Source organism: Pinus tabuliformis, chromosome J (genome assembly GCF_031772625.1).
Source record: "Pinus tabuliformis cultivar Carrire ecotype Pingquan chromosome J, CPIR1, whole genome shotgun sequence".
Classification (NCBI taxonomy): Eukaryota; Viridiplantae; Streptophyta; class Pinopsida; order Pinales; family Pinaceae; genus Pinus; species Pinus tabuliformis.
The window spans coordinates 105937190-105961067 of record NC_142295.1 but is presented as its reverse complement, the minus strand read 5'-3'; the positions used below and the strand labels follow the sequence as shown (position 1 = coordinate 105961067).

The following is a 23878-nucleotide window of genomic DNA, read 5'->3' as shown; positions in this document are numbered from 1 at the left end:
TGCAACTTACTTAAAAAATGACAAAATGCAACAAATCTCGGACTAAGTTTTCTTTTTCACTTTGCTTTATTTCAACCATAATGAGGTCTATGGTTTTTTCAGAAGAATTTACCTGATGAAGCAGTAAATGAATTCACCTGAGTGTGGAAGATCGTTTATGAGATCCAATTTTGATCATGTCCTCCAAAGGAAATGATTCCTGTTTGGATGTTGTAACGAAAAAAGTTCATATACCAGCAATAATCTTCAGAATACTTCGAAGACAAAGACATCCATTTTAGGACTAGTAATTGTATATTGACTATTATATAAAGAATTGATGAAATGATTACAAATGAGGGTGAGGGTCTGATTATATACATAGGCAGATACCTCTTCACCAATAGTCATGTCCTTAGGGATATACCTTTTCATTAACTAATTTCTAGTTAATTAATCATTATTTATTATTATTATTTTTTACATTATTTGTATTATTTAACATATGTATTATTCATAACATTGCATTCCTCTTCAAAAATATTTGTCCTCTAAGCTTACTGATGAAAGGGCTTGATCTCTTTTCCCGTTTCGAATATCTTCTTGCCTCTGAACTTTCATTTTGGTTGATACAATACGATATGATGTTCTGAGTGATAAAAACAATTATCAGACTATGAATGGATGGACCATCCTAGATTAACCTTCTGTGGAATCTCCAAATCACTAGAATTTTGCAATGAATTAGTATCATAGGATTGGATTCTGCAAACTTCAGTATTCCTTGAAACATAAATATTGTGTTTCCATTATGAATGGTTCAAATATGTAAACAAACTTAATTGTCTTCTTTTATGATTCATATGTCGATAAGAAGTTCTTCTGGTTGGATTTTCTGTTATCATGTGTGTGGCAATTTCCTTATTTACTTTAGGTACTGAAGTAGTTGAATTGGTTATAGAATCTTCACTTGAAATCTCTGACATTTGAACTAAAACTTTTGACTCCATCTTCACTTTTTTTGGTTTATCCTCTTCTTGAGTTGTGATATTGACAGGATCGGTATTCGTCTCCTTATCTTCAACTTGGACTGTTAGGACTGGAGACTTCAATACTTCTTCTTGAGTAAGTTGTTCTAACTTCTCTTTTAGCAACTTCTTGTCACTTTTAAGTTTCTTTATTTGCGTAGGGTGATTTTGATTATGATTCCTTATACATTAAAGTTTGTCATTTTCTGAATCATTGACTTTGTTCTTACTATCCTTCTCTTCATCTTTTATAATTTTGATTTGTTCTAATCTTCGATTCAGGTATTTTAACCGCAAATTTTCTTCTTCATTTTCTGATAGATTTTTTTGAATTTAATCTTGAGAAATTCATTTTATTCTTCTAATTTTATTCTTTTATCTTTGGAATTCTTAACCTTCTCAAGTACTTTTTTATTACGGTCCCTTAGATGCCAGATTTCTTCATTACTTTCTGTTGATTCTTCATAAAACAGATCTTAGAGATCTTTATGTTTCTTTTCTGATGTTTCGTTTTTTGTTGTAATTTTGCGAGTTATTCCTTTAATCTTTTAATTTTCATCTTCTCATTATCTTGACATTCTTTTGTACTAAATAATTTCAAATAGACATCTAGTCCAAAATATTAACTTGTTTACAAAATTCATCTTTAGTTTTAAATATAACACTTTTTTTTTCACTCTTTTCTTTTTAACCTTATATGACTTTTAAACTTACAAAGTATACATTTTCTTTAAAACATACTATTCCTTAATAAATTTTGAGATCTTTAACTTATTATCCTAAAATAATTATTTGTAATATATACTTGTTTTTAATACCACATTGATGTATTTGACTTTATAAAGTGAGGTATGTCATTCTCCCTTTTATATATATTATATATAATAACAAATTCCATAGCCCTTTAATTAAATAGAATCTACTTCCCCAGATATTACTTTATGTGAATCTAAATACTTTCCTTTGTAAATTATTGTTGTTATTATTATTATTATCCAATTTTAAGGTCACGGCCAAGCCAAACACCAAATTGGTGTATGAGACCCCCTTGTTTGTGGGAGAAGTGACCCACCTCCGCGCAATGATTTTGCTACTAAGTCTACGAAGGCATACATATTCTATCCCCTCCGGTTTTGACCCTGCGACCTCTTAGGAGGAAACACATGCTCTTAACCATTAGGCCCACTCAAGTTGTAAGCCGGTGTGAAAAGAAAACCTTGCACCTTATTCTTTGAATATTTTATTTTAAATACAACTTAGGGATGGTGCGTTGATTTGAATAATGAAAGAGTGATCAAATTTTATTGTCAGTTATAAATCTCTAACTCAAACGAACTGGACTTATGTAGGTTGAAAATTCATGAATTTCATCGACCTAAGTGTTGAATTAAATTAAACATTGTGATTATTATAAATGGCTGTGTCTTCTTCCTAGTGGGTGTGACTCTTTTCCCAATGAAACTCATCATGAAAATTTCAAATCGATCTTAACTAAACCCGTTTTCATATATCTTCCTACACAATGGCAAATATATTTTCACCTTTTCTCATACAACATTTCAATGTGCAGTGTATATTTAAAGAAGGAGGTGGCGGTTGAGTTCTTGTGGTGTATGGTGGAACAAAATATAAGAAATGGGTGACAACTAGAATTTCACCTGTAACAAGTATAAGAATGAGCAACTGTATAATATGGTACTAGATCATGTGACAAAAGGATTGAATTTGCAGTGGGATGCTAGCAATGTTTAACCTTTGCAGAGGTGGCTTGACGTTGGCTCATCTGGTCATAGATTGTGGCTACATGTTGTGGCATGCGACTATTGAACGGAATAGGTACACTGACTTCCCTTTTTATTTTCCCACTTTTTTATATAATTATTTATTTTATTTTTATTTTATTTTATATTTTATATAGTTTTTTTTTTTTAACACACACACACACACACACACATATATATATATGATTTTTTTTAACTTTTCAATTTTTGTATCATTTTTTTAATATTTATTTTTTATAACCTTTTCTTTTCTGCTTCCTCCTCTTTCTTTTTTAAAAAATATATTTTCTTTCATTTTTTTTAATTATAATTGTTTTTCCAATGTCTAAAGGCCTGATGGTGAATCCAACAGAATGGAGAACCTCCAGCTATGTAGCGAAATGCTTGAATTGTGACTAGGGAAAATTTTAAGAACCACCCTAAATTTATATGTATAATAAATGGGCTAATCCCCATGACACAGAGGAAAAATGGGAGGCGATTTTATCAATAATATAATATGTATATATAATTTTTTTGGCGAATCTCTCACCAGGTTATATTATCTTGTACAGTGATGGAGAATCTTTCACTGAATTATAAAATCTTGTAAGATCATGGAAAATCTTTTATTGAATAATAAAACACTATGAAGTCTTGGCGAATGTTTTGTTAAAGTATGAAACCATATATGATAATAAGAAAACATATTCATTAAACTGTAATATACTAACATACATGTTTGGAAAAAAGAAACATAATTTTCTCTTCCTACAAACAATGTTCCAAGTTTCAGTGGTCATGTTTGTCAAGGTTCTTACAATACACTCTTTCATATACTTCTATTAGTTTTGATAATATTCCACAACAAAGTTCTTGTAGGTGTTGATATTGACAACGAGTTCTATCAAGGTAGGAGAGATTAATCTTTTCTCTACAACATTTGTCAAGCTACCACTTTTTTCAAGTTATCAAATTTATTTCTTATTCCATAGACTCCAACTGTGAGATAAAAAAAAAAACACATCAAGTTTGTTTACCCCAACACGCCAACAAGTAGCAAGCCCCAACTATATTATATAAGAAAGTATTAGGTATCCCAAAGGCTTGAAGGGAATCTAATTGAAAGAAGTGACCATTGTGAGAATCCTTCCAATCCATATATGAATATAAAAACACATCAAGTTTGTTTACCCCAACACACCAACAAGTAGCAAGGCCCAACTATATTATATAAGAAAGTATTAGGTATCCCAAAGGCTTGAAGGGGATCTAATTGAAAGAAGTGACCATTGTGAGAATCCTTCCAATCAATATATGAATATATAAATGTACATTTATTATTATTTTAATTGGAAATCTTCAATTAAATAATAAAATTTAATTACGTCTCTCCCAATCTAAATTGCTTATTAGCATAATTCACTACCCTCATAGGTCCCGCATTTTTTAACAACGTTGTGACATGTAGATTAATTTCCTTTTTGGTGAACAATCTCCACCTTTTAGGAAAACATGGTGCAGTGGCTCCAACCCCTACAAATCATTAGGACAAACTAAGAATAGCACAAAAGATGAAAGGTTGTACAAACCAGCTTATTTTTCAAACAACTAATCCAACATCAGTACCTAAACTTTTTCATGAAGATGTCATATTGAGAATGTTTGAAAAATGGTGAGAAATATTCTGCGAGGGTGATGTAGAAAGAGTGATAAGGTTTCATTGTTTTGAATTTTTTTTTGTTAAATCAGAAAAAGTTAAAAACCAATATTAATGGAGATATTGATATTTTTTACTAAATTTTGTGAAGTGACTAAATGTAGCTTTAACCATTCACCTTAAGATGTTTTTACAATATAATTTCCTAAGTCTATTTAATATCTTCATTATCATAAAAACCAACCTATATCCATCTTAACTCCACATATACCACTCTTAGGGGGATGAAATCTATTTATCCCTCTGAGCACTTGGTAGACCTAGAATTAAGATGGATCTAAGATGATATCATTTCCCCTTTAAATAGTCTATGCTCACATGAATACCATGGTATTACCGAGGGTCAATACCATGGGTTATTATAAACTTGGAGCTTAAAAATTACTATTAGTAATTTATAAAAATTAATAATTGATTTTTAAATTTTTTTTTTTTTTTTTAACCAAGTTAAAATGTTTAACATTACAACATCCATTTTTACTCTTGATCCACCAAGCCCCGAGAGGGATCAAATATTTTTTCACTCTATGCTAGTTTGCATATCACGATATTTGATCCCTCTTGGAGCTTAGTAGATCCAGAGTAAAGATGGATCTATGTTGATTTAATTCCCCCATTTAAATAGGCTACATTCCATGTGAATACCATGGGTCAGTACCATGTTCCATTTTTATTTTTATTAATACTAATATTAGGGTTAATAATGTTTTTTGCATGGTATTAATAATAATCTAGCCCATGGTGGTTATTTCAAACAATCCATTCCGGGAGCTCGAGCGACCGCTAGGGTTTACAGATCTTGAAATTTGCAGACCTTGGGTTTGCCCTGGAGAGGAACACGATCAGAGTAGCAGAGCTTCTCAGGAGGGGTCAGAGCCTGACCCGACAGATGGTCAACAAGGGGTCCATAGGGACCCCTACCTTCAGACAAATAATCATGCAAAAACAAATAGCACAGGAAGGTGTGCGAATCACAGGGTATGAAAGGTCACAGAAAGAGGAAGGAACCAGCAAGGGGAGGAGACAAGAGGCGAACAAGACAGAAGATAGCACTCAGAAACTGAAAGGAAAGGAGAGCGAAGGTAGAGAAAACAACAGGAGCAGGGAGAAGATGGTGCAGGCACATATTACTCAGGAGAACAAACAAGCAGAGGAGCAAAAAGATGGAGAAGAAGAAGCCCTGGAAAGAGAGAGAGAGGAGAAAGGGGACAAACCAAAAAATCTCAATGACAAAAAAAGCCGGGGACCATGCAAGCCTAAAACAGCAGAAGCCCTAAGGGTGGTGATCACAGACCCGGAAATTCAAGCCTACAGAGAACACATGACTGAACACGCAGTGATCTGCAAGTTCATGGGACTCTGGCCAACGGAGAGAGCACTGTGTCAATGGATCAAGCAACAATGGAAACCCAAAGGTGATGTTAGACTGCACTTAGGGGCCAAAGGTTTTTTCACTGTTGTTTTTTCGAATCTAGAGGATAAGGATAGAATATTTGATGGGGGACCTTACTTCTTTGCTTCAGCAGGTCTCTATATGAGACCTTGGAAGCCTAACTTCGTGCCAGAGAAAGAAACCTTTAAGCAGGTGCCAGTCTGGATTCGCCTATTCTCCCTTCCAATAGACTATTGGGGCTACTCAGCTCTAAAACAGATAGGTGACAAGCTAGGAACTTTTATCAAAGCCTCAGAAGCCACTCTGCAAAGAAGATATACGTCCTATGCACGAATCTGTGTGGAATTGGATGTGTCGGGGGCTTTGCATGAAGGAATGTGGTTGGAATACAGGGATGAGGACTATTTCCAAGCTATTGACTATGAGAAAATTCCATTTCGATGCAGGAAGTGTCATGAGCATGGATATTTAATAAGAGAATGTACATTAAACAGATTAGTGGAAGAACTTAAGGGAGAGCAGGCGGAAAAGAACAGGGATACCTTCATAAGACCAAGAGCAAGACAGAGAGCAAACAAGAAACGACCGATCAGAACAGGCGCAACGCAAGGTAATACCGGTAATGCTTTTGAGGTTTTGGAGACTGAAACTGAATCAAAGGACCATAATAAGGAACAAAATACCTCTGAAGCAAACAAAAATACAACAGAGTATGCAACCAAAGCAGTGGAGGAAAACATTCAAAACATCACAGAACAGACTCAGGAAGTAACAGAAGGGACAGATGAAGATGTAGAAATGTTGATGAGTGACATCGGAAGTGAGGATATGGAGCTCAATGAGGTGTTAGAGCAGGAAGGAGTTAACCTACCAAACATGGTGGAAAACTGGAAGAAGCAAGGGATGGAAAACATTCTGGAAGAGGAGGTAACAAGAATTAATGAGCTATTTGTTGCAAGACAGAAAGAAGAGTTGGATAGGCAAAACAAGAATCTGGGCATAGCAAAAGGAATGGGAATCCATACAAAAGGCCCACTTCACACTTCAACCAACTTTAAACAAAGGAAGAAGAGAGGGCGCAAATCCAACAATGAGGCTCTGCAGGAACTGGGAATACTGCTTTTAAACTCTGGTAAGATGAAAGCTCTAGAAGATTTTTCTCTTAATCACTAATTTTCTCTTTAGTTTTAAATGAAAGTCATCTCTTGGAATGCCAGAGGGCTCAATAGCCAAACTAAACAAAGGCTCTTAAAGAGGAAGGTCCAGAAGGAAAAACCTGATATTGTATTTGTGCAAGAAACCAAATGCGCAAGTAACATTATTGATAATGTAAGCAAAAAGCTAGGTAGACATATGAAATACATGGAGACTGCTAGTCATGGATGGGAAGGAGGTTTAGTCACCTTGTGGGATCCGCATGTAATCAATATCCTCTCAGCTGAAGCTAACAGATCCTTTATAGCTCTAGAAGTTCAAATGATAGGCAACTCAGAGACTTATCTGTGCACCAACGTTTATGGACCTCAGAAATTAGAAGAGAAATACATTTTTCTTAGAACTCTTTTGAATCTAAAGCTTAGATATCCCAGCGTGAAGGCAATCATAGGAGGAGATTTCAATATGATCACTTCACTTTTAGAGAAGAAAGGAGGGATCAGGAGACTCAACAAAGATTCTGAAGCTTTCTTAGATTTCATCGTTTCAGCTAAATTAGTGGATATTCAACCCAAGAGTGGGGCCTTCACTTGGAATAACAGATGGGTAGGTGAAAGACAAATCGCCTCTCATCTTGACAGATTTCTTATATTTGAAAGCATTCTGTTGGAGGGAGTGGTAGTAGAATCAGACATTCTACCTAGTGGAGGGTCAGACCATTGGCCCATTTCTCTAATTGCTGCAATCCAGGGCACTCCTAGAAACAAGCCATTTCAATTTGAGAAGTTTTGGCTTAATCACCCAGACTTTATTTAACTTGTTGAGAAGTGGTGGCATGAACCGATGGACATAAGAGGCACCAAAATGTACAAATTACAAGGTAAATTGAGATACATCAGAAATAAAATCAAAGCATGGAATGTAACAGTTTTTGGGAATATATTTAAAGAGAAAACCAAAATAGAGGAGCAGCTAGAGCAGATTCACAATGGATGGATAACTGGAGATAACAACTCAGACTCTACAGACCAAGAAAAATTTTTGATGCAACAATGGCAGCTTCGCTGCCAACAAGAAGAAACCCTATGGAAGCAAAATTCCCGTATTCAGTGGCTAAAGAAAGGGGAACAGAACACCAAATTCTTTCACAGATCAACTCTAGACTACAGAGGTGCCAATAAAATCCTCAGTCTTAGAAACGATCAGGGAGACATTCTTCAGAATCATCAAGGAATCTCAACCCTGCTCACTACGCATTTTAACAGCATAGCTCAGGAGCCTGAGGTGGACAGAACAGAAGCAATCGATGAACTCATTAAATCCATTCCCAAAACAATCACCAATGAGAAAAATCTTGCATTAACTTGGGAAATCTCTCTGGAAGAGGTGGAAGAAGCTGTGAAGATTATGCCGAATGAAAAAGCACCCACCTGATGGCTTTACCATCAACTTTTATAAAACCTACTGGGAAATTGTCAAATCTGAGGTCTGGGAAGTGGTGGAGGACTCTCGGCGCTCGGCCTCAATTCTCAAATCCCTAAATTCTACTTTCCTAGCCCTGATTCCCAAAGAAGAAGAAGCCAACACCCCAGCAAAGTTTAGGCCCATTGCTTTATGCAATGTCATTTATAAGATTATCTCTAAACTTATTGCCAATAGATTGAAACCTATTCTTCCGAGCCTCATCTCATAAGAACAATCAGGGTATGTTGAAGGAAGGCAAATTCTGGACAATATTTTACTGGCTCAGGAAATGATTCATACTCTTCAATCCAGGAAAATTGCAGGAATGATGATGCAACTGGACTTATCTGAGGCTTATGATAAGGTCAACTGGAACTACCTTGAAGCAATCCTAAAAGCTTTCGGGTTTGCCAATCAATGGGTTAAATGGATTTTAGCTCTGATTAAATCTACCAAATTTTCTATTCTGGTTAATTGCTCCCCGGCCAACCAATTCTCCCCCTCACGAGGAATCAGACAAGGAGACCCTTTATCAGTATTCCTTTTTGTTATACTGATGGAAGGTTTGAGTAGACTCATTCGCAGTGCTAAAGATGAAGGAAAGATCAGAGGGTTACAGCCCCTGCCCCATATTCCAGCGACCACTCACCAACAATTTGTTGATGATACAATGTTGCATGGTTCTCCTACAGTAAAAGAAGCCCTGGGCTACAAGAGGATCCTCAATCTTTTAAGTGAAGCCTCAGGTATGGAAATTAATCTATCTAAATCTACCATCTTTTTCTTCAATACGCATCTAGCTGTGCAAAAAACTCTGTCAAGCATTCTAGGCTTCCACAGAGGAAGTCTGCCCTCGAGGTACCTAGGCGCTCCCCTAACAAACAAACCTTGGCAAAAAGTGCATTGGGAGAAGATCCTAGCCAATTTGGAGAAGAGATGTCATCACTGGACCCATAGAGCTCTCAATTTTGCAGGGCGGCTAGTGTTAACTAAAGCAGTTCTGCAAGCTATTCCTCAATACTTGCTCTCCATAATCCCTGCTCCCAAGGGAGTCTTGCAGAAGATGAGGGTGATTCAAAGATCCTTTTTATGGATAGGAAACACAGAGAAGAAAAAATGGGCACTAGTGGCATGGAATAAATTGTGCAAACCCAAAAAATTGGGAGGGTTAAACCTGCTAGATCCCTTTACCATTAATAGAGCCTGTGGGGCTAAGCTTTGGTGGAAATGGCTGAAGGAACCCAATCTTCCTTGGGCTAGAAATTGGAAGGAAAAATACGCTCCATTGCACAACACTCGGGACTTAATCAGAATGCAAGAGAATCCAGAAGGATCTTCGATCTGGAACCTTGCAAGGAGTAATCGAGGTATTGTACAGGAGAATAGCTTTTGGGAAATTCGTAATGGGGAAACGGCCTTGTTTTGGGAGGACACCTGGCAACAACTCCCGAAATTAGAGAGGCCAGAGTTTGCAGACCTGCAGATAAATTATCAAGGGCTAGGGAGAGCCACGGTGAATGACTATTGGAATCCTAATAGCAGGGACCTGGAATGGAGAGAATGGACGATCAATGATACAAAAAACTCAACTAAGGCCAACAACGATGTCAGGAACCTGCAGAATCTATTAAACAAAAGAAGAATAAGGAAGGCTGATGGCAGAGATCAACTAAGATGGGGAAAGCAAGGAGGGGGCTACTTCATGCTCAAAGAAGCCAGAGAGTATATCGAAAACTCAGAGCCAGTCAAAGAGGTTCAATGGAGCAACCAGGTCTGGGATTCTCAATTCTGGCCGAAAATTAAAATCTTCCTCTGGCTCCTAATGCGCAGGAAAACTCTCACATGGGAGAATCTCCGCAATAAAGGGTTTTGCGGCCCTTCTAGGTGCCCCATGTGCAATCAGGAAGAAGAAACTATGAATCATCTCTTCAACACTTACGAGTGGGCTAAACACCTATGGAATTGGGCAGAAAACACTTTGCAGCAAACAGACAGAACCATAAATTCCATCAAAGAGACCATTGAGAATTGCCGGGGAAACTTTTCTAGTAATCAGAGGATCAATACCATTTGGAAAATAATGCCGGGGTTCATCACATGGACAATTTGGAAAAAACGCAATAGAAGAGTATTCTTAAATGAAACTAGAGATATAATTCATGCTCTAGAAATTATTACCCAAAATGTAAGACAATTGGTTCTTGTCAAAAGCAAAGCAGACCAAGATAACAAAGTATCAAATCGGGACTTACAAATTTTAAAAGCCTTTAACCTGGATAATGGAATGAGTGTGCCTACATTGAATCACCAACAGGAAATGAGCACCAAGTTGAGTATCTGGAAACGACCACCTGCAGGCTTCCTCAAGCTAAATTTTGATGGAGCTTCAAGAGGCAATCCAGGAATGGTCGGCATCGAGGGCATTATAAGGAATAGCGTAGGAGAAATTCAGCATATCTACAACAGAGCCTTAGGAGAAGGAACGAACAATGAGATGGAGTTCGCAACTATGGAACAAGGTCTCAGAATTCTCAGAAACTTACAGGCAGACAGAGTGGTGGTTGAGGGGGACTCTCAGCTCATGATAACAGCAGCCAGAAAGATGTATGCGGGAGCCAAAGCTAGTAAGGTCACTCAGCACTGGAGATTGGCTAAAGTTACAGAAAACATAGCTGAACATTTGGGGTGGCTGAAAGGTTTGATCTTTCAGGCTGTTAGACGTAAAGCCAACGTAGTCACGAACCATCTAGCGAATTATGGTTTAGAGAACCCCACTAGCATATTGGACAGTTGTTGGCAGGACGTCATATGCCCGAAATTAAGAGATAGGTGTACCCTGCTCTCAAGGCAGGATTTGATGAATGAAAAGTAAGGCTGAAGGGTCGGCGCTTTAGGTACGGTTTACGACATGAGTAGGATCATGCATACAGCAGGTAGATTTAAAGGTTGGCAGAGGAGCGAAGGACAGGCAGTTCAGGAGAATTCAATGCTCGAGCAGGAGGAAGGCATTTGCATCCGATACATGATCAAAATGAATGTGCGCCGTTGACGCCCTTATAGTAGATGGTACACTTGGCATGCTTTGGAGGATGGCAAGGAAAGTGATCGCAAGGGCAAGATATCGAGCCATAACTGAAATAATACACCACCTCGCAGGAATAATGATGACAAGACCTGCGGGCAACAGGGAGTGGATAGGCACACAGCCAGTGAATCCCCCAATCTTATCTATTTATTAGTAGCTCTACACATAGGCAGAGGCACTGTTTCTTCGATTTGGAGGCTGAAACTCTCTTCCTTCGGTCGTAGAATGTTGTGCTGCCTGTCGAATGTGGTTGAAATCATGGCGGGAGAGGGAAGTCATAAGGCTTCGACCAATAGATATTTAAAAAGAGCTCGTGAAGCATATGAGACCTGCATCTTGCAGAAAGAAAAATGGAAAATCGAGGAGTTGGAGGCCATTGCCACGGAGGAGGAGGAAAATTTGAAGGCTCAAGAGCTGGAGAAGGAGATTGACTGGATTCAGGACCCTAGCTCGATTACAACGCGTGCAACTCAGTTTGTGCGAACGCAAGCAGAGATGTGGAGAATGAAGACAATGTTGGCCAAGGCTCTGAGTATGCAAGGGAACTATTTTGACCAAGTGTGTCAAGCCCAACAAGCGACTGCAGCTGCGTCAGAGGAGCACATTGCTATTCTAGAAAGCTTGGAGTTCAAGATAAGTGCATTGGAAAAACAATTTGACAACATGTCAAAGAAACTCTCGGTTCTAATTAGTCTCTTGAGGCACACTATAGGTCCTAATGCCAGGCATGCTGAGGATAGGATGGAGGAGCACACTGGCGATTTTCAGAACACTCATCCAGCGCCTGCTCAGGTAAGCAAAGCTAAGACACCATCTGTGCCGGATACCTCCAAAAATTATATTGTTCTTGAAATGTAACAGGTTTTGGCTTTTGTTCTTGTTGAATTCCTGAGGTTGGGTCAGTTGTTGTATCTACCTTCCCTGGTGGGTTTTCTTGGTTTTGTTATATTTTTGCTCAAGAACTCATAGTTCATTGTTTGTGGCTCTAGTTGTTTAGAGGTCTGATCTCTACTGCTTTTGTCAACCCCCTTTTTCTCTGCCGCCCTGCGTGGTGTGCCCGGGGTCGTTTGGCTGGTCTTTGTGGTCATCTCTTGGTGATTGCTCTGTAAAATGGTAGTCTGTTGTCTGCTCGTGCAGACCTTTTGTAAAATATGTATTCTTATGCTAATATAATATGCTGATTTACACACAAAAAATAATCTAGCCCATGGTATTTGGCCCATAGTATTTTGCCCTTAGGTTTCACCTAAATATAACACATTTTTTGAGTGTTCATAAATATAACGTGACTTATGGAGTAAATATAAAAAAATGTTTTATTTTTTTACCATACCTCTTGTTTATTTATATTTTTATTAATTTACCATACCTCTTTTACAAATATGGTATTTGGCCCATAGGATTCACTTAAAAAAACTTCTTTTTTAAGCCTTCATAAATAGAAAGAGGGTTACAGACTAAATATAAAAAGAGGTTTTATTTATTTACCATACGTCTAGTTTATTTATATTTTTATTTGTTTACCATACCTTTTGAGTAAGTATAAAAAGAGGTTTTATTTATTTACCATACCTCCACTTATTTATATCTTTATTTTTTTACACCCTTGCATGTATATAAGGTGACTTATGGAGTAAATATAAAAAATGTTTAATTAATTTACGATACCTCTCATTTATTTATATTTTTATTAATTTACCATACCTCTTTTACAAATATGGTATTTGGCCCATAGGATTCACTTAAATAAACCTATTCTTGAAAATTCGGGTGAATGGAAGGTTGTAACTCCTAATTTCAAGGGCTAAATTTACCTTTTTTACCCTCTCCCTTAAAATAAGGTGGGCTATTTGAGGCGATTTGTAAAAATGTACTATGATACAAAATATTCGCCTGCTAAAAATTTAAAACCCCTTAATTTCGCCTAAGGGCGAACATTCACCCCTAAAATTTTCCATGATTGTGACGACAACAAGGTTGACGAAAATTGATGGTTAAATACCGAGATCTACTAACTTGGCTCTGATACCAATGTAACGAACAAAGTTTGTATATGAAACAATAATTTTCAGAATCCTTTGAAGACAAAGACATCCATGGTAGGATAAGTAATTGTATATTGAATATTACATAAATAATTATTGAGATGATTGCAAATGAGGGTGAGGGTCTGCTTATATACCTAGGCATATACCTTTTCACCAACAGTCATGTCCTTAGGGACATGCTTCTTCGTTAACTAATTACTAGTTAACTAATCATTCTTTATTATTATTATTGTTTACATTATTAGTATTAGTTTATATATATTTTATTCATAACAAATGCTTGGTGTAGTGAGGTCCACATTCTCATTTGTCTCATTGTCATTTATCTTGAAGTAATTTGTGAAGTATTGATCACTCAATTGGTGTTGCAATTCCTGTTGAGAATTTGGAATATAGATAGAAGGAGACGTGTAAACTTTGCTAGAGAGTCGTTGTTGTCCATGAAGAGGGGAAACCCATAAGGTATTTGATCTAGATAGTTTGGCAGGTCGAAGCCCTCATCGATTGTTTCAACATCAAGAACCAACAATGTGAGCCAACAATCCCTCCATATGTGAGTGACACACTTCAAAAGGGTGAAAGAGTTGACTTTAATGACGTACGTTTATGTAACATTGTGTGGAACATATTCCCTATGGAGTGGTAAATGTCCAAGTAGTTAGCGAGGAAAAAATTTGTTGTTGTGTGAAATTTGTTACAGGATCATTCTTACAGTTTTGATGTAAAATTATGATGAGGATAATGAAGGCACAATCTGTGCATAATTTCAAAGAATATGAGGTAAAGTAGAAAGTAATGCATTTTGATGAAATCTAAATGAGTTTATATGTTTGGGAAGATATTTGAATATAGGAATATTATTAATTCTACCTAACTTGAGATTATTGTAATGCGGCATTTATGTTGTAAGGGGTGCATGATTGATTGTACCCGACACCCCAAAGTTGATTTCCCCATGTGTGTTTTAAGCCTCATTGAGTTTGACATTAATTTTTTTATCCCTCTTCAATAAAGAGATGATCCCTCTTCAGTAGAGAGAGGATGTGACACCAAGCTGTGGAAATAACCATAAGAGGGTGTACTTGTATCTAAGCTTGATGTGTAATCGTTGAGTCAGGAATGTAGCATTTATCCCTCTTATGTAGAGAGCAGATGTGACATCAAGTTGTGGAATTAACCACTAGGTAGCTACAAGGGTGTACTCATATCTAGATATGTAATTAAAGAAGTTAAAATTGTGAGATGGAATTAAAATGTAAGGGACCAACTTAGGAAGAGTTTAACATGATTAATGAACCATGTAACTGAAAAGGATTCCTAGAGAACTAGCGACTACAACAGATGGTACCCATGTACCTCGATAGATGGATTTATTTTTATATGGACATCAATAATCGATTGTATGCAGGTACAAGAGAGAAAATAATAATGCCCATTATTAAGAAACCTCAAAGAGAAGATAATAACAACTCAAGGCAATGCTTTAAATTGGAGTTATGTGGATTAGAAGACCAGTTTGTAGACATTTATAAAATCCTCACCAATATTTTTTTTGGGTAAAATTATTCAGGGAGAGAATATAAAATATAATTATTTCACCAACTTTAGGGATCATTGCCATAGTCAAAACCATTTTAACTTATTCATATTCAAATTGTCAACATTTCCTCCAACCACCCAATGCCTTAGCTTATTCAAAATTGAAGGGGCAACAATGCCTCAAAAAATCAATATTCAAATTGATGTAACCGACTAAATTTTTTGTATAAATAGACATGCTTAGCCAAAGGCAGACATCTCGCCCTCTGTTTGATGTGTCTTTGTTTAATTTAGTAGTCATAGCTACAGTTTGGTCTATATTGTTTCTTTCAAATTCTCCAACAGATCCAAAATGACTAATCCAACTGCTAGTAAATTGACTAGTACTCTTTGTAGTTAAGGTCACAATGTAATGCCTTTTCATCGTTGAAAATTCTCCTTGTACATTACCATAATAATCATTATGCATCTAATTGTTGGAAAATTAATCACAACTACCAAACTAAATGTAGTGACAACCCATCTAACAAATGAAATTGTAGATTTTTCTACAACCTGAAGCTACATGAATGTGAATGAATTCACACTTGCACTACTGTTACCTTTGTTTTGTTCATAAATATCACTCCATTTTTTGAATTTTTGTCTTCTCATGCTTGGCAAAGATGCACTTGATATGTCACTTGATGTTAAACTTGAAGAAGATGGAGTTATCTTTGCTACGTACTTAGAAGGTCTTTTCTTGAATGCACGTCTTATTTATTATTGATTATGTCACTTGAGGACTGCTTTGTTGATCTTGAATAAGTGCAGGAGGAGTCACCATTAAAGAATTACTTCTTGTTGTTAATTCCTCTTTGTCTTCTTGTGGTAGACTTTCTTTTACATTAGCTCCAAACTAGATGCTACTCTCCATAGTTAAGGTTATAATGTAATGCCTTTTTATCATGAAAAATTCTCTTTGTACATTGCCATAATACGTGTTATGAATCCGATTGTTGGAAAATTAATGACAAATACCAAACTAAATGTAACCATCTAACAAATCAGATTGTAGAATTTTCTACAGCCTGAAGTGGCATGAACCTGAATGAATTCAAACCTGCGCTAGTGTCACATTCATTTTGCTCATAAATATCACTTAAACTTCTGAATCCATTGTTATAATAAGCATTATGCATCCGATTGTTGGAAAATTAATGATAACTACCAAAATAAATGTAAGCATATAACAAATCAGATTGCAATTTTTCTATAACCTGAAGTGGTGTGAACGTGAATGAATTCAGACTTGCCCTACTGCCACCTTCATTTTGCTAATAAATATCACTCAAATTTCTTAATTTTTGTTTCTCATGCTTGCGAAAGATTGACTTGATATATATGTCACTTGAGTTATTGATCTTTGCTGCGCACTTGGAAGGCTATTTGCTCAAATGTGCCACACTGTCCAATTGCTCGTTGATGTTGTCACTTGAGAACTGTCCATTAAATAATTGCTTCTTGCCGCTAATTCCTCTTTGTCGTGGACTTGCTTTTACATTAATTGTAAATTAGTTGATACTCTCCGTAGTTAAGGTCACAGTGTAATGCCTTTTTATCGTGAGAAATTTTCCTTGTACATTGCCATGATACGCACTATGCATCCGACAAATATTATTAATTTGAACTATTTCCAGTTTCTAAGAGTGCATCTCATAATGTGTTGTATTCAACTGTGCATTGTTCCACTTAGTGTTTATTTATCAATTTTTTTAATTATGACTAGACTAACCCGAAAGTGAGGTCAAGTTGTTATAGTTGTTTTAACAATTTCTTTCTTACTAATGTGTTTGCGGGGAGTTAATTAATATTTACTAATGGTTTGGATGCTAAGTTACTTGACACAGGGACATGAGACATGCAGAACACACAAATACGATAGTATGAAACAAAGAGTTCCCAGAAAATGACATGTAATATACTATATATATATATATCTGTGTGTGAGAGAGGTAACTAAATCATGCCTAATGAATCTAGTCGTATATTGAGATAACAGGTAACTTAATCATCATATCTAAAGAGGGTTGTTGGTAAGTAAGTCAAGTTTTGTCTATATGAACGAGAAAGTATACTAATGAACGTATCTAGGGTGAGCCAATCTATATGACTTTACAACTTTCCGCAAAAGAATTTCCAAATAAGTTCCTTACCAAACGCCATAAGTAAACCAAAGGCCCGGAGGGGAGTTAATGAATATTTACTAATGGTTTGGATGCTAAGTCACCTAACACAGGGACACAGAACACATAGGAAATAAAAATATGATAGTCCGACACGAGACACAAAGACCTCCTAGAAAATGACACATAGGATACGTTATATATAATAAAAAAATCAATAGATAGTACACAAATTCTCATGATGATGCAAATTCAATCATACATGGACGTTGTAAAATTATGCATACAATCATGATTCATCAATTATACAAGCTTACAACTAGCACTTACTACCACATCAATGACGAATATGCTAAATTGACATTGGACAAGCACAAAAAATTTAATCTGTCTTGAGGACTCTTGACTAGGAATGCTAATGACAAGTAGCAAATACAAAACAAGGTAGACACTAGAACCTAGAATCATAGAATGAGAAGGAAGAATCTCATATGTTGTTGCCAATAGGCTATAGGCTATGCCTATAGCTCGTCAACATCAAAATTAGCATCAATACCATAACTTCTCTCTTCTACATCCTCCTTCTTTGTATCCAATGTAATCTATGCATTTGCTGGTATGGAGGATGACCCCTTAAGAGTATTGTCATCATCCAAAACACTCTTATCTCCTTTGTTGATCACTTCCACAGTCCCACAACACCCAATCAACAAATGCAAATAGACAAATAGAACCCGATTTCGACGGACATATGTCAAAAAATTGCAATTATCTCTGGACACAAATCATACACCTTCCTGACACAAATACCAAACTTTGGATACTCACCAATAATGAATCGAACATGTGTCAACAAAAATTGTGTCTAATTCACAACATATAAGGAAGGGACAAATCCAGTGACTTAATTTGGATGTAATCTTTAACCATTAATTTAATTTAAATGGATTAAAATGATGTAGATAAAAATATGTTATTTATAATATCATAATCTAATAATGAAATAATAATCTAATAATGATATAATCTATTTATAATTGCATCTATTTATAATATATTAAAATTAAATATTTTAATATAAAATACTCTTAATTTATATATAAGTTAAATTATGTTATCTAAAATTTAAATTCACATAATATATTTATGTGTACACAAAATATTATCTTAATATTCACAATATTCACTATAATTTAAAAAACCTAAATTAGTTTAATTATTACTGAATAAAAATTAAAACATGAAATCATCCCAATAAAATCTCTACAGACAAGGAATAATCCCGATTAAATCTAATAAATACCTTATTTCCATCTTGTGTGTTTTTAAACATGTTAAGTAAAGAAATTATTTTCGCCCGAATAATAAAAAGTCCTTAGTTTGTATCTTGTGCTTTCCCATACATATTAAGTAAATATTGTTTTTAATTTCTGGGGTTAGTTGATTTGAAAATGGATGTTTAATTTAGAAAAACAAAAGTATTTCAAGTATGGTTAATAGGATTGGGATTAGTGTAAGATAATGCTACACCATTAAGACATGTTAGTTATAATAAAAATTTGGAAAAACATAAATGATAAGACATGTTAGTTGTAATAAAAAATGGGAAGAACAAAAATGATAGTGCGTAGGTCATCTCTATTAGTGGAATTTTTTTTGGTTTCTTCTTTTCTTTTTTAAATAAAAAATTAAATGTTATAGCGGATATAAAAAATCTATATTTTAAAGAAATTTGATATATGTGCCAAAAAACAAGAATTAATCTTTAGCGTGTAATTTGCACAGTTAATAATAAGAGTGTGTAGTTTTATTAGTAATGAATGTTTAGATTATAAATAAAAATATGGTTGAAAATCAAAAAGTTGTAAAAATAGTGGTATTTTCATTTTTATGTATACTAAATCAAGAAGTTTGTTGATCTAAATTTAAAATAAAATGAAATGGGTTACTTAATCCACCACGTAATTGGAAAAAGGTGAACCTTACAAGTATTTTTTGAATTTAATAATATGTGCACACATTTCTATAATGCAGATGTGTTAATATAATGGGTAAGTTTTTTCTCTCTATTATTAGCTTTCTCTCACCATCCTTCCCAAGTCTCTCTTTCTCCCCCCGCTCCTCTCTACCCCTTTTCCCTAACCCTCCCCACTCTCTCTCTTCCTATATCTCCCTCTTATCTCTCTCCTCCCCCTAATCCAACCTATCTCTACCCATCTCCATATCCATTCCTATCTATCCCCTTTTCATATCCATATTTTTATCTCTCTCTCCCTTTCCTTATTTCCCACCTCTCTATATATTTTCCTTTCCTCATCTGTCTTTGTTTATCTCTCTATGTCACCTTTTCTCTCTCTTTCTCCACTATGTCTCTCTCCTCTCTTTCCCCCTTTCCCTATCTTTTCTTCTCTCTCTCCCCAATATCTCCCTCTTATATCCATCTCTCTCTATTTCCCTAAGCCTCACCCTCTCTACACCTTTCCCTATCTCTCCCTTTCTCTCCCCTCCCATTATCCATGTTTCTATCTCTCTCCCCCTTTTCTTATCCCCCCATTTCTCTCTCTCCCCCTAATCCTCCCTCTCTCTCTACCATCCTCTTCCTTTTTCCTAATCCACCCTCTATCTCTACCCCTTTCCCCATACCTTTCTATCTCTCCCCCTCTCCCTATCCCTCTTTCCATCTCTCTGTCCCTATCCATATTCCTCCCCATGTCTCTTCTTTTCCCCATCATTTTGTCTTTGACACACACACACTCTCTCTTTTTCCCTATATCTCCCTTTCTCTCTCTTTCCCTCCCCCCTCTCTCTCACATCTATTGTCTCCCTCCTATATCCCTCTCTTTTTCCTTCCATCATCCCTCTATCCATCTCTTTCCTTAATCCCCCCCACTATTATATCTTTCTCCATATCCCTTTCTCTCTCTCTCGCTCTCCTTGTGTTTCCCTCCTCCCACTCCCCCTCCCCCATTTCCATATCCATTTCTCTCTTTGTTCCCCTATGTCTCCATATTTCTATCTCTCTCCCCCTTTCAATACTCCATTATCTCTCTTACTCTGTCTTCCTTCCCCCATCTCTCTCTCTCTCTCTCTCTCTCTCTCTCTCTCTCTCTCTCTCTCCCCTCCCTAATATCTCCCTCTTATATCCCCACGTCTCTCTCTCCTTGTATGTCTCCCTCCTTTCTCCGCCACTCTCCCTCTCTCCCCATTTACCTCCCCCTATGACTCTCCCTCCCTACCTCCCTCTCTTTCTCTCCCCTTAAGTTTCCCTTTTTTTGTCTCTCTCTATATTGCCCCATTCCCTTGTCTCCCTCTCTTTCTTCCTTTCCCCATCTCTTTTTTTCCCTTTGTCTTCTCCTATTCACTTGTCTACCTCCCTCTCTTATTTTCCCCATATCGTTCTATCCACCCCATTTTCTCTCTCTCTCTCTCTCTCTCTCTCTCTCTCTCTCTCTCTCCCCCTTTCTCTATGCCCCCTCTCCCATCCTTTCCCAATCTATCTCTCTTCCTTATCTAATAGACACACACACACTCTCTCTCTCTAATCCCCTTCTCTTTTTCCCCCTGTCTCATTTTCTCTCTTCCCATCTCTCCCTCCTTCACCTCCTCTCCCCCATTTCCTTTCTCTCCCCATCCCTATATTCCACCCCCCCATATCCCTTTTTCCCCCTTTCATTAAGCCTCTCTCTCTCTCTCTCAATCCCCTACTCTCTTTCTCTCTCTCCCCTATCCCTTTATCCCTTCTTATCTTTCTCTCTCTCTCTCTGTGATAAGTTTAGGTATGTTCTATGCTAGAGGAATTTATTTCAATTTTCACAGTTAGCTCAATATATTTTCCAAATTAGCAATCACGTCATCATTAAATTAAACTATAGATAGAACATAAATACAAATCGCAGAAGACAAGCCAAGACAAGAGGACACAAGATGTGGCGATAGCCAGGGACAAACCCCAATGTGGGGAAAACCTTGACCAATTCTTCTTATATGTTCTTCAATAGTTCAAAAGAGAGAGAGGTAGTACAAATACATCATAAGTCAATCCTTTGACTTATCTAACTAAGAGTAGAGATTTTCTCTAAGAAGATAACATATAAGGTATTTGATCTGAGTTGAGTAGAAGGCATACTGCTTTCACTGATCCAAGGTGACTCCATCACCATGCTACACACATCATACTGTTGCACCTTATCATCATGCTGCACCTGTCACCGTGCTTCACTCAATCACTGAGTTGCTCTCATCACAGTGTTGCTCCCATCACTAAGCTGCACCCAATGTTGCAACAATCATGCTGCATCCATCATGGGATCCAATATGTTGCAACCATCATCCCATTGCACTCACCAGTCTTAGCTGCTTGCTATGGCTTACAACCTAGTAGAGCGCCTAGACTCCTTTAATAGGTCTAAAGTGAAGTCTCCTAACAATCCTTAAAATCTGCCCAAATTTGACTGCAATTGATCTCCAATGAAATATCATTTCCTTTAGAATTCGGAGTAGCCTTCAAGCCCTAAACAATGACTGAACTATGTCTATGTTCACTTCTTATCCAAGTGGCATACAACAATCCTTAGAACATGATTATGAAAGCCTATAGAGTGGTTGATATCCTTCCTGCAAGAGCTCACTCAAACCTCATACTAGCAAGCAGTTCAGCCCTTTAATTTGACCCCTGAAACAACTCTCAAATGTACACATTGATCAGTCTCTTTATTGTTGTGGTTGAGGTTATTTTGACTGATGAAATAGGCCTCCTGTGACTATGATCAAACCTTCCTTTCACAACAGCTATACCTCTCCCTTAATGACTGCTAGGACTCTCCTCCTACTGCCGCTAAAACATCTTTTAAGGACAGTGTTTAGGGCTGCCTTGATTTAGATCATGATTTTAGGTAGTAGGGCTTCCTCATGACAACGGATTCTTTTACAAGTTAACATATCCTTTGACTGCGTCCTTGATTCTTTTAGCATAGTGGATGAGGGCATGGCATATCCCTCTTAACAACGTCCATATGGCTACAAACTTCCTCCTAATTTCTGTGGCTAGGGCTTTCCTTAGGGTTCCTTGGATAGCATTGAAACTCCCTTAGACAGAAGACCTTTTTCTTGACTGCATTGAGGGCTTACACTTTTACTTCCCCTCTTGACTACGGCTAGGGAACGTCCAAGACTCTACCTTCCCATGGCAGCGTTCAGATCTAGCGCATGCCTTCTTCCATCACATCGTTGAGCTAGGGTGTCCTCTCCATGACTGCATTTTAATGCATCAACTCCATTACTGCATTTTAGGGCATCTTCTCCATTAGGGAAGCATTGTCTTCTTGGGATCTCTCCTCCCGTGAAAACTTAAGACAAGTGGAGAGGAAGAGATCAAAATAAGTGTGTGTATCCTTGACCTTCAAGGCACCTCTATTTATACTAAAACGTTGAGCACAAGTGGGGGCGATGTGGTTGCTGGCTGACCTTGACAAATTGTCCCATAACATAAATAAATTCATATCTCCATGAATACTTGTCGGAATAGGATGATCTTTAGATCAATCCTACACCTCTCGATGAGAAGGATCCAAGAAAAATATCACCTACCATTAAAAAGATGACACACATGTAGTTTGGCCCTAGTTTCCAATTTTAACACTCCCTCTCAACTAGGGAGAACTCCATCTACAGATCCATATGTCCCACTGTACTATCTCTACCATCAATGCCCCGCACTGTTATGCTCTATTGGGCTCTGCTGAGCTCTACTCTACTCTTGTCTGCTAAGATATGCTCAGTTCTGCTTTGCTCTGCTGAACCATGAAGAAGAAGATTTGATCAAGAATGCACCATACCATTCTCTACTGACCTGAAGTCATTTTCACCTGAAGAGAGTGTGTCATATCACTCTTACTGACCCGAAGTCAGTTTTATTGATCCGAGATCAATATCAAAGGAGAGTGTCTCAAACCACTCATATTGATCCTAGATCAATGGAGGTCATCCTAGCATAGGGAGTATGGTAGATACAATGATGCATCCATCGATAGTACTACTACTAGTCCTTAACCCCATTTCCCTGCTCATTGATCAGATGAGAGGTACTTCCCATGAGTCCCAGACTACATGGGTAGGATGCCTCGATAGGAGAATTAATCATCCTATCCATAGGAGAACAAATCATCCTATCCCACAGTCACCATGGGAGAACTAATCATCCCGGCCCATAGGAGAACTAATCATCCTGTTCCATAGGAGAACTAATCATCTTATCCCAAAATCGCCTCAGGGTATCATAGGGGTAGGCTGAGCTATTCACCATGTACACATCGCACCATTAGGGGAGGGTGAGTCACCCTATGGTCGTGTGTTGCTCCAGTAAGTAACCCAAGCCCCCTAGGTCTCCCAGAACTCAATGCATGCAACATGCAGGACCCTTATACGAAGGTCTCTCAATGACTCCAAGTCGCTCAGGAAAGTCACAAATTTGACCTTTCCCCGGGGCTTTGACAACATTTTTGTGACCTGTACATTAGTCTCAATGTGATGTAGCCTCCTCGCTC

The 23878-nt window shown here is 37.1% G+C and overlaps 1 protein-coding gene across 1 annotated transcript; it reads left to right on the top strand.

Moving 5' to 3' along the window:
* The first annotated feature begins 7878 nt into the window (after positions 1-7878).
* LOC149225749 (uncharacterized) lies at positions 7879-8469 on the top strand. Its single transcript, XM_089380007.1, has one exon. It carries the CDS (start codon positions 7879-7881, stop codon positions 8467-8469), a length of 591 nt encoding a protein of 196 aa, XP_089236133.1.
* Positions 8470-23878: the final 15409 nt, after the last annotated feature.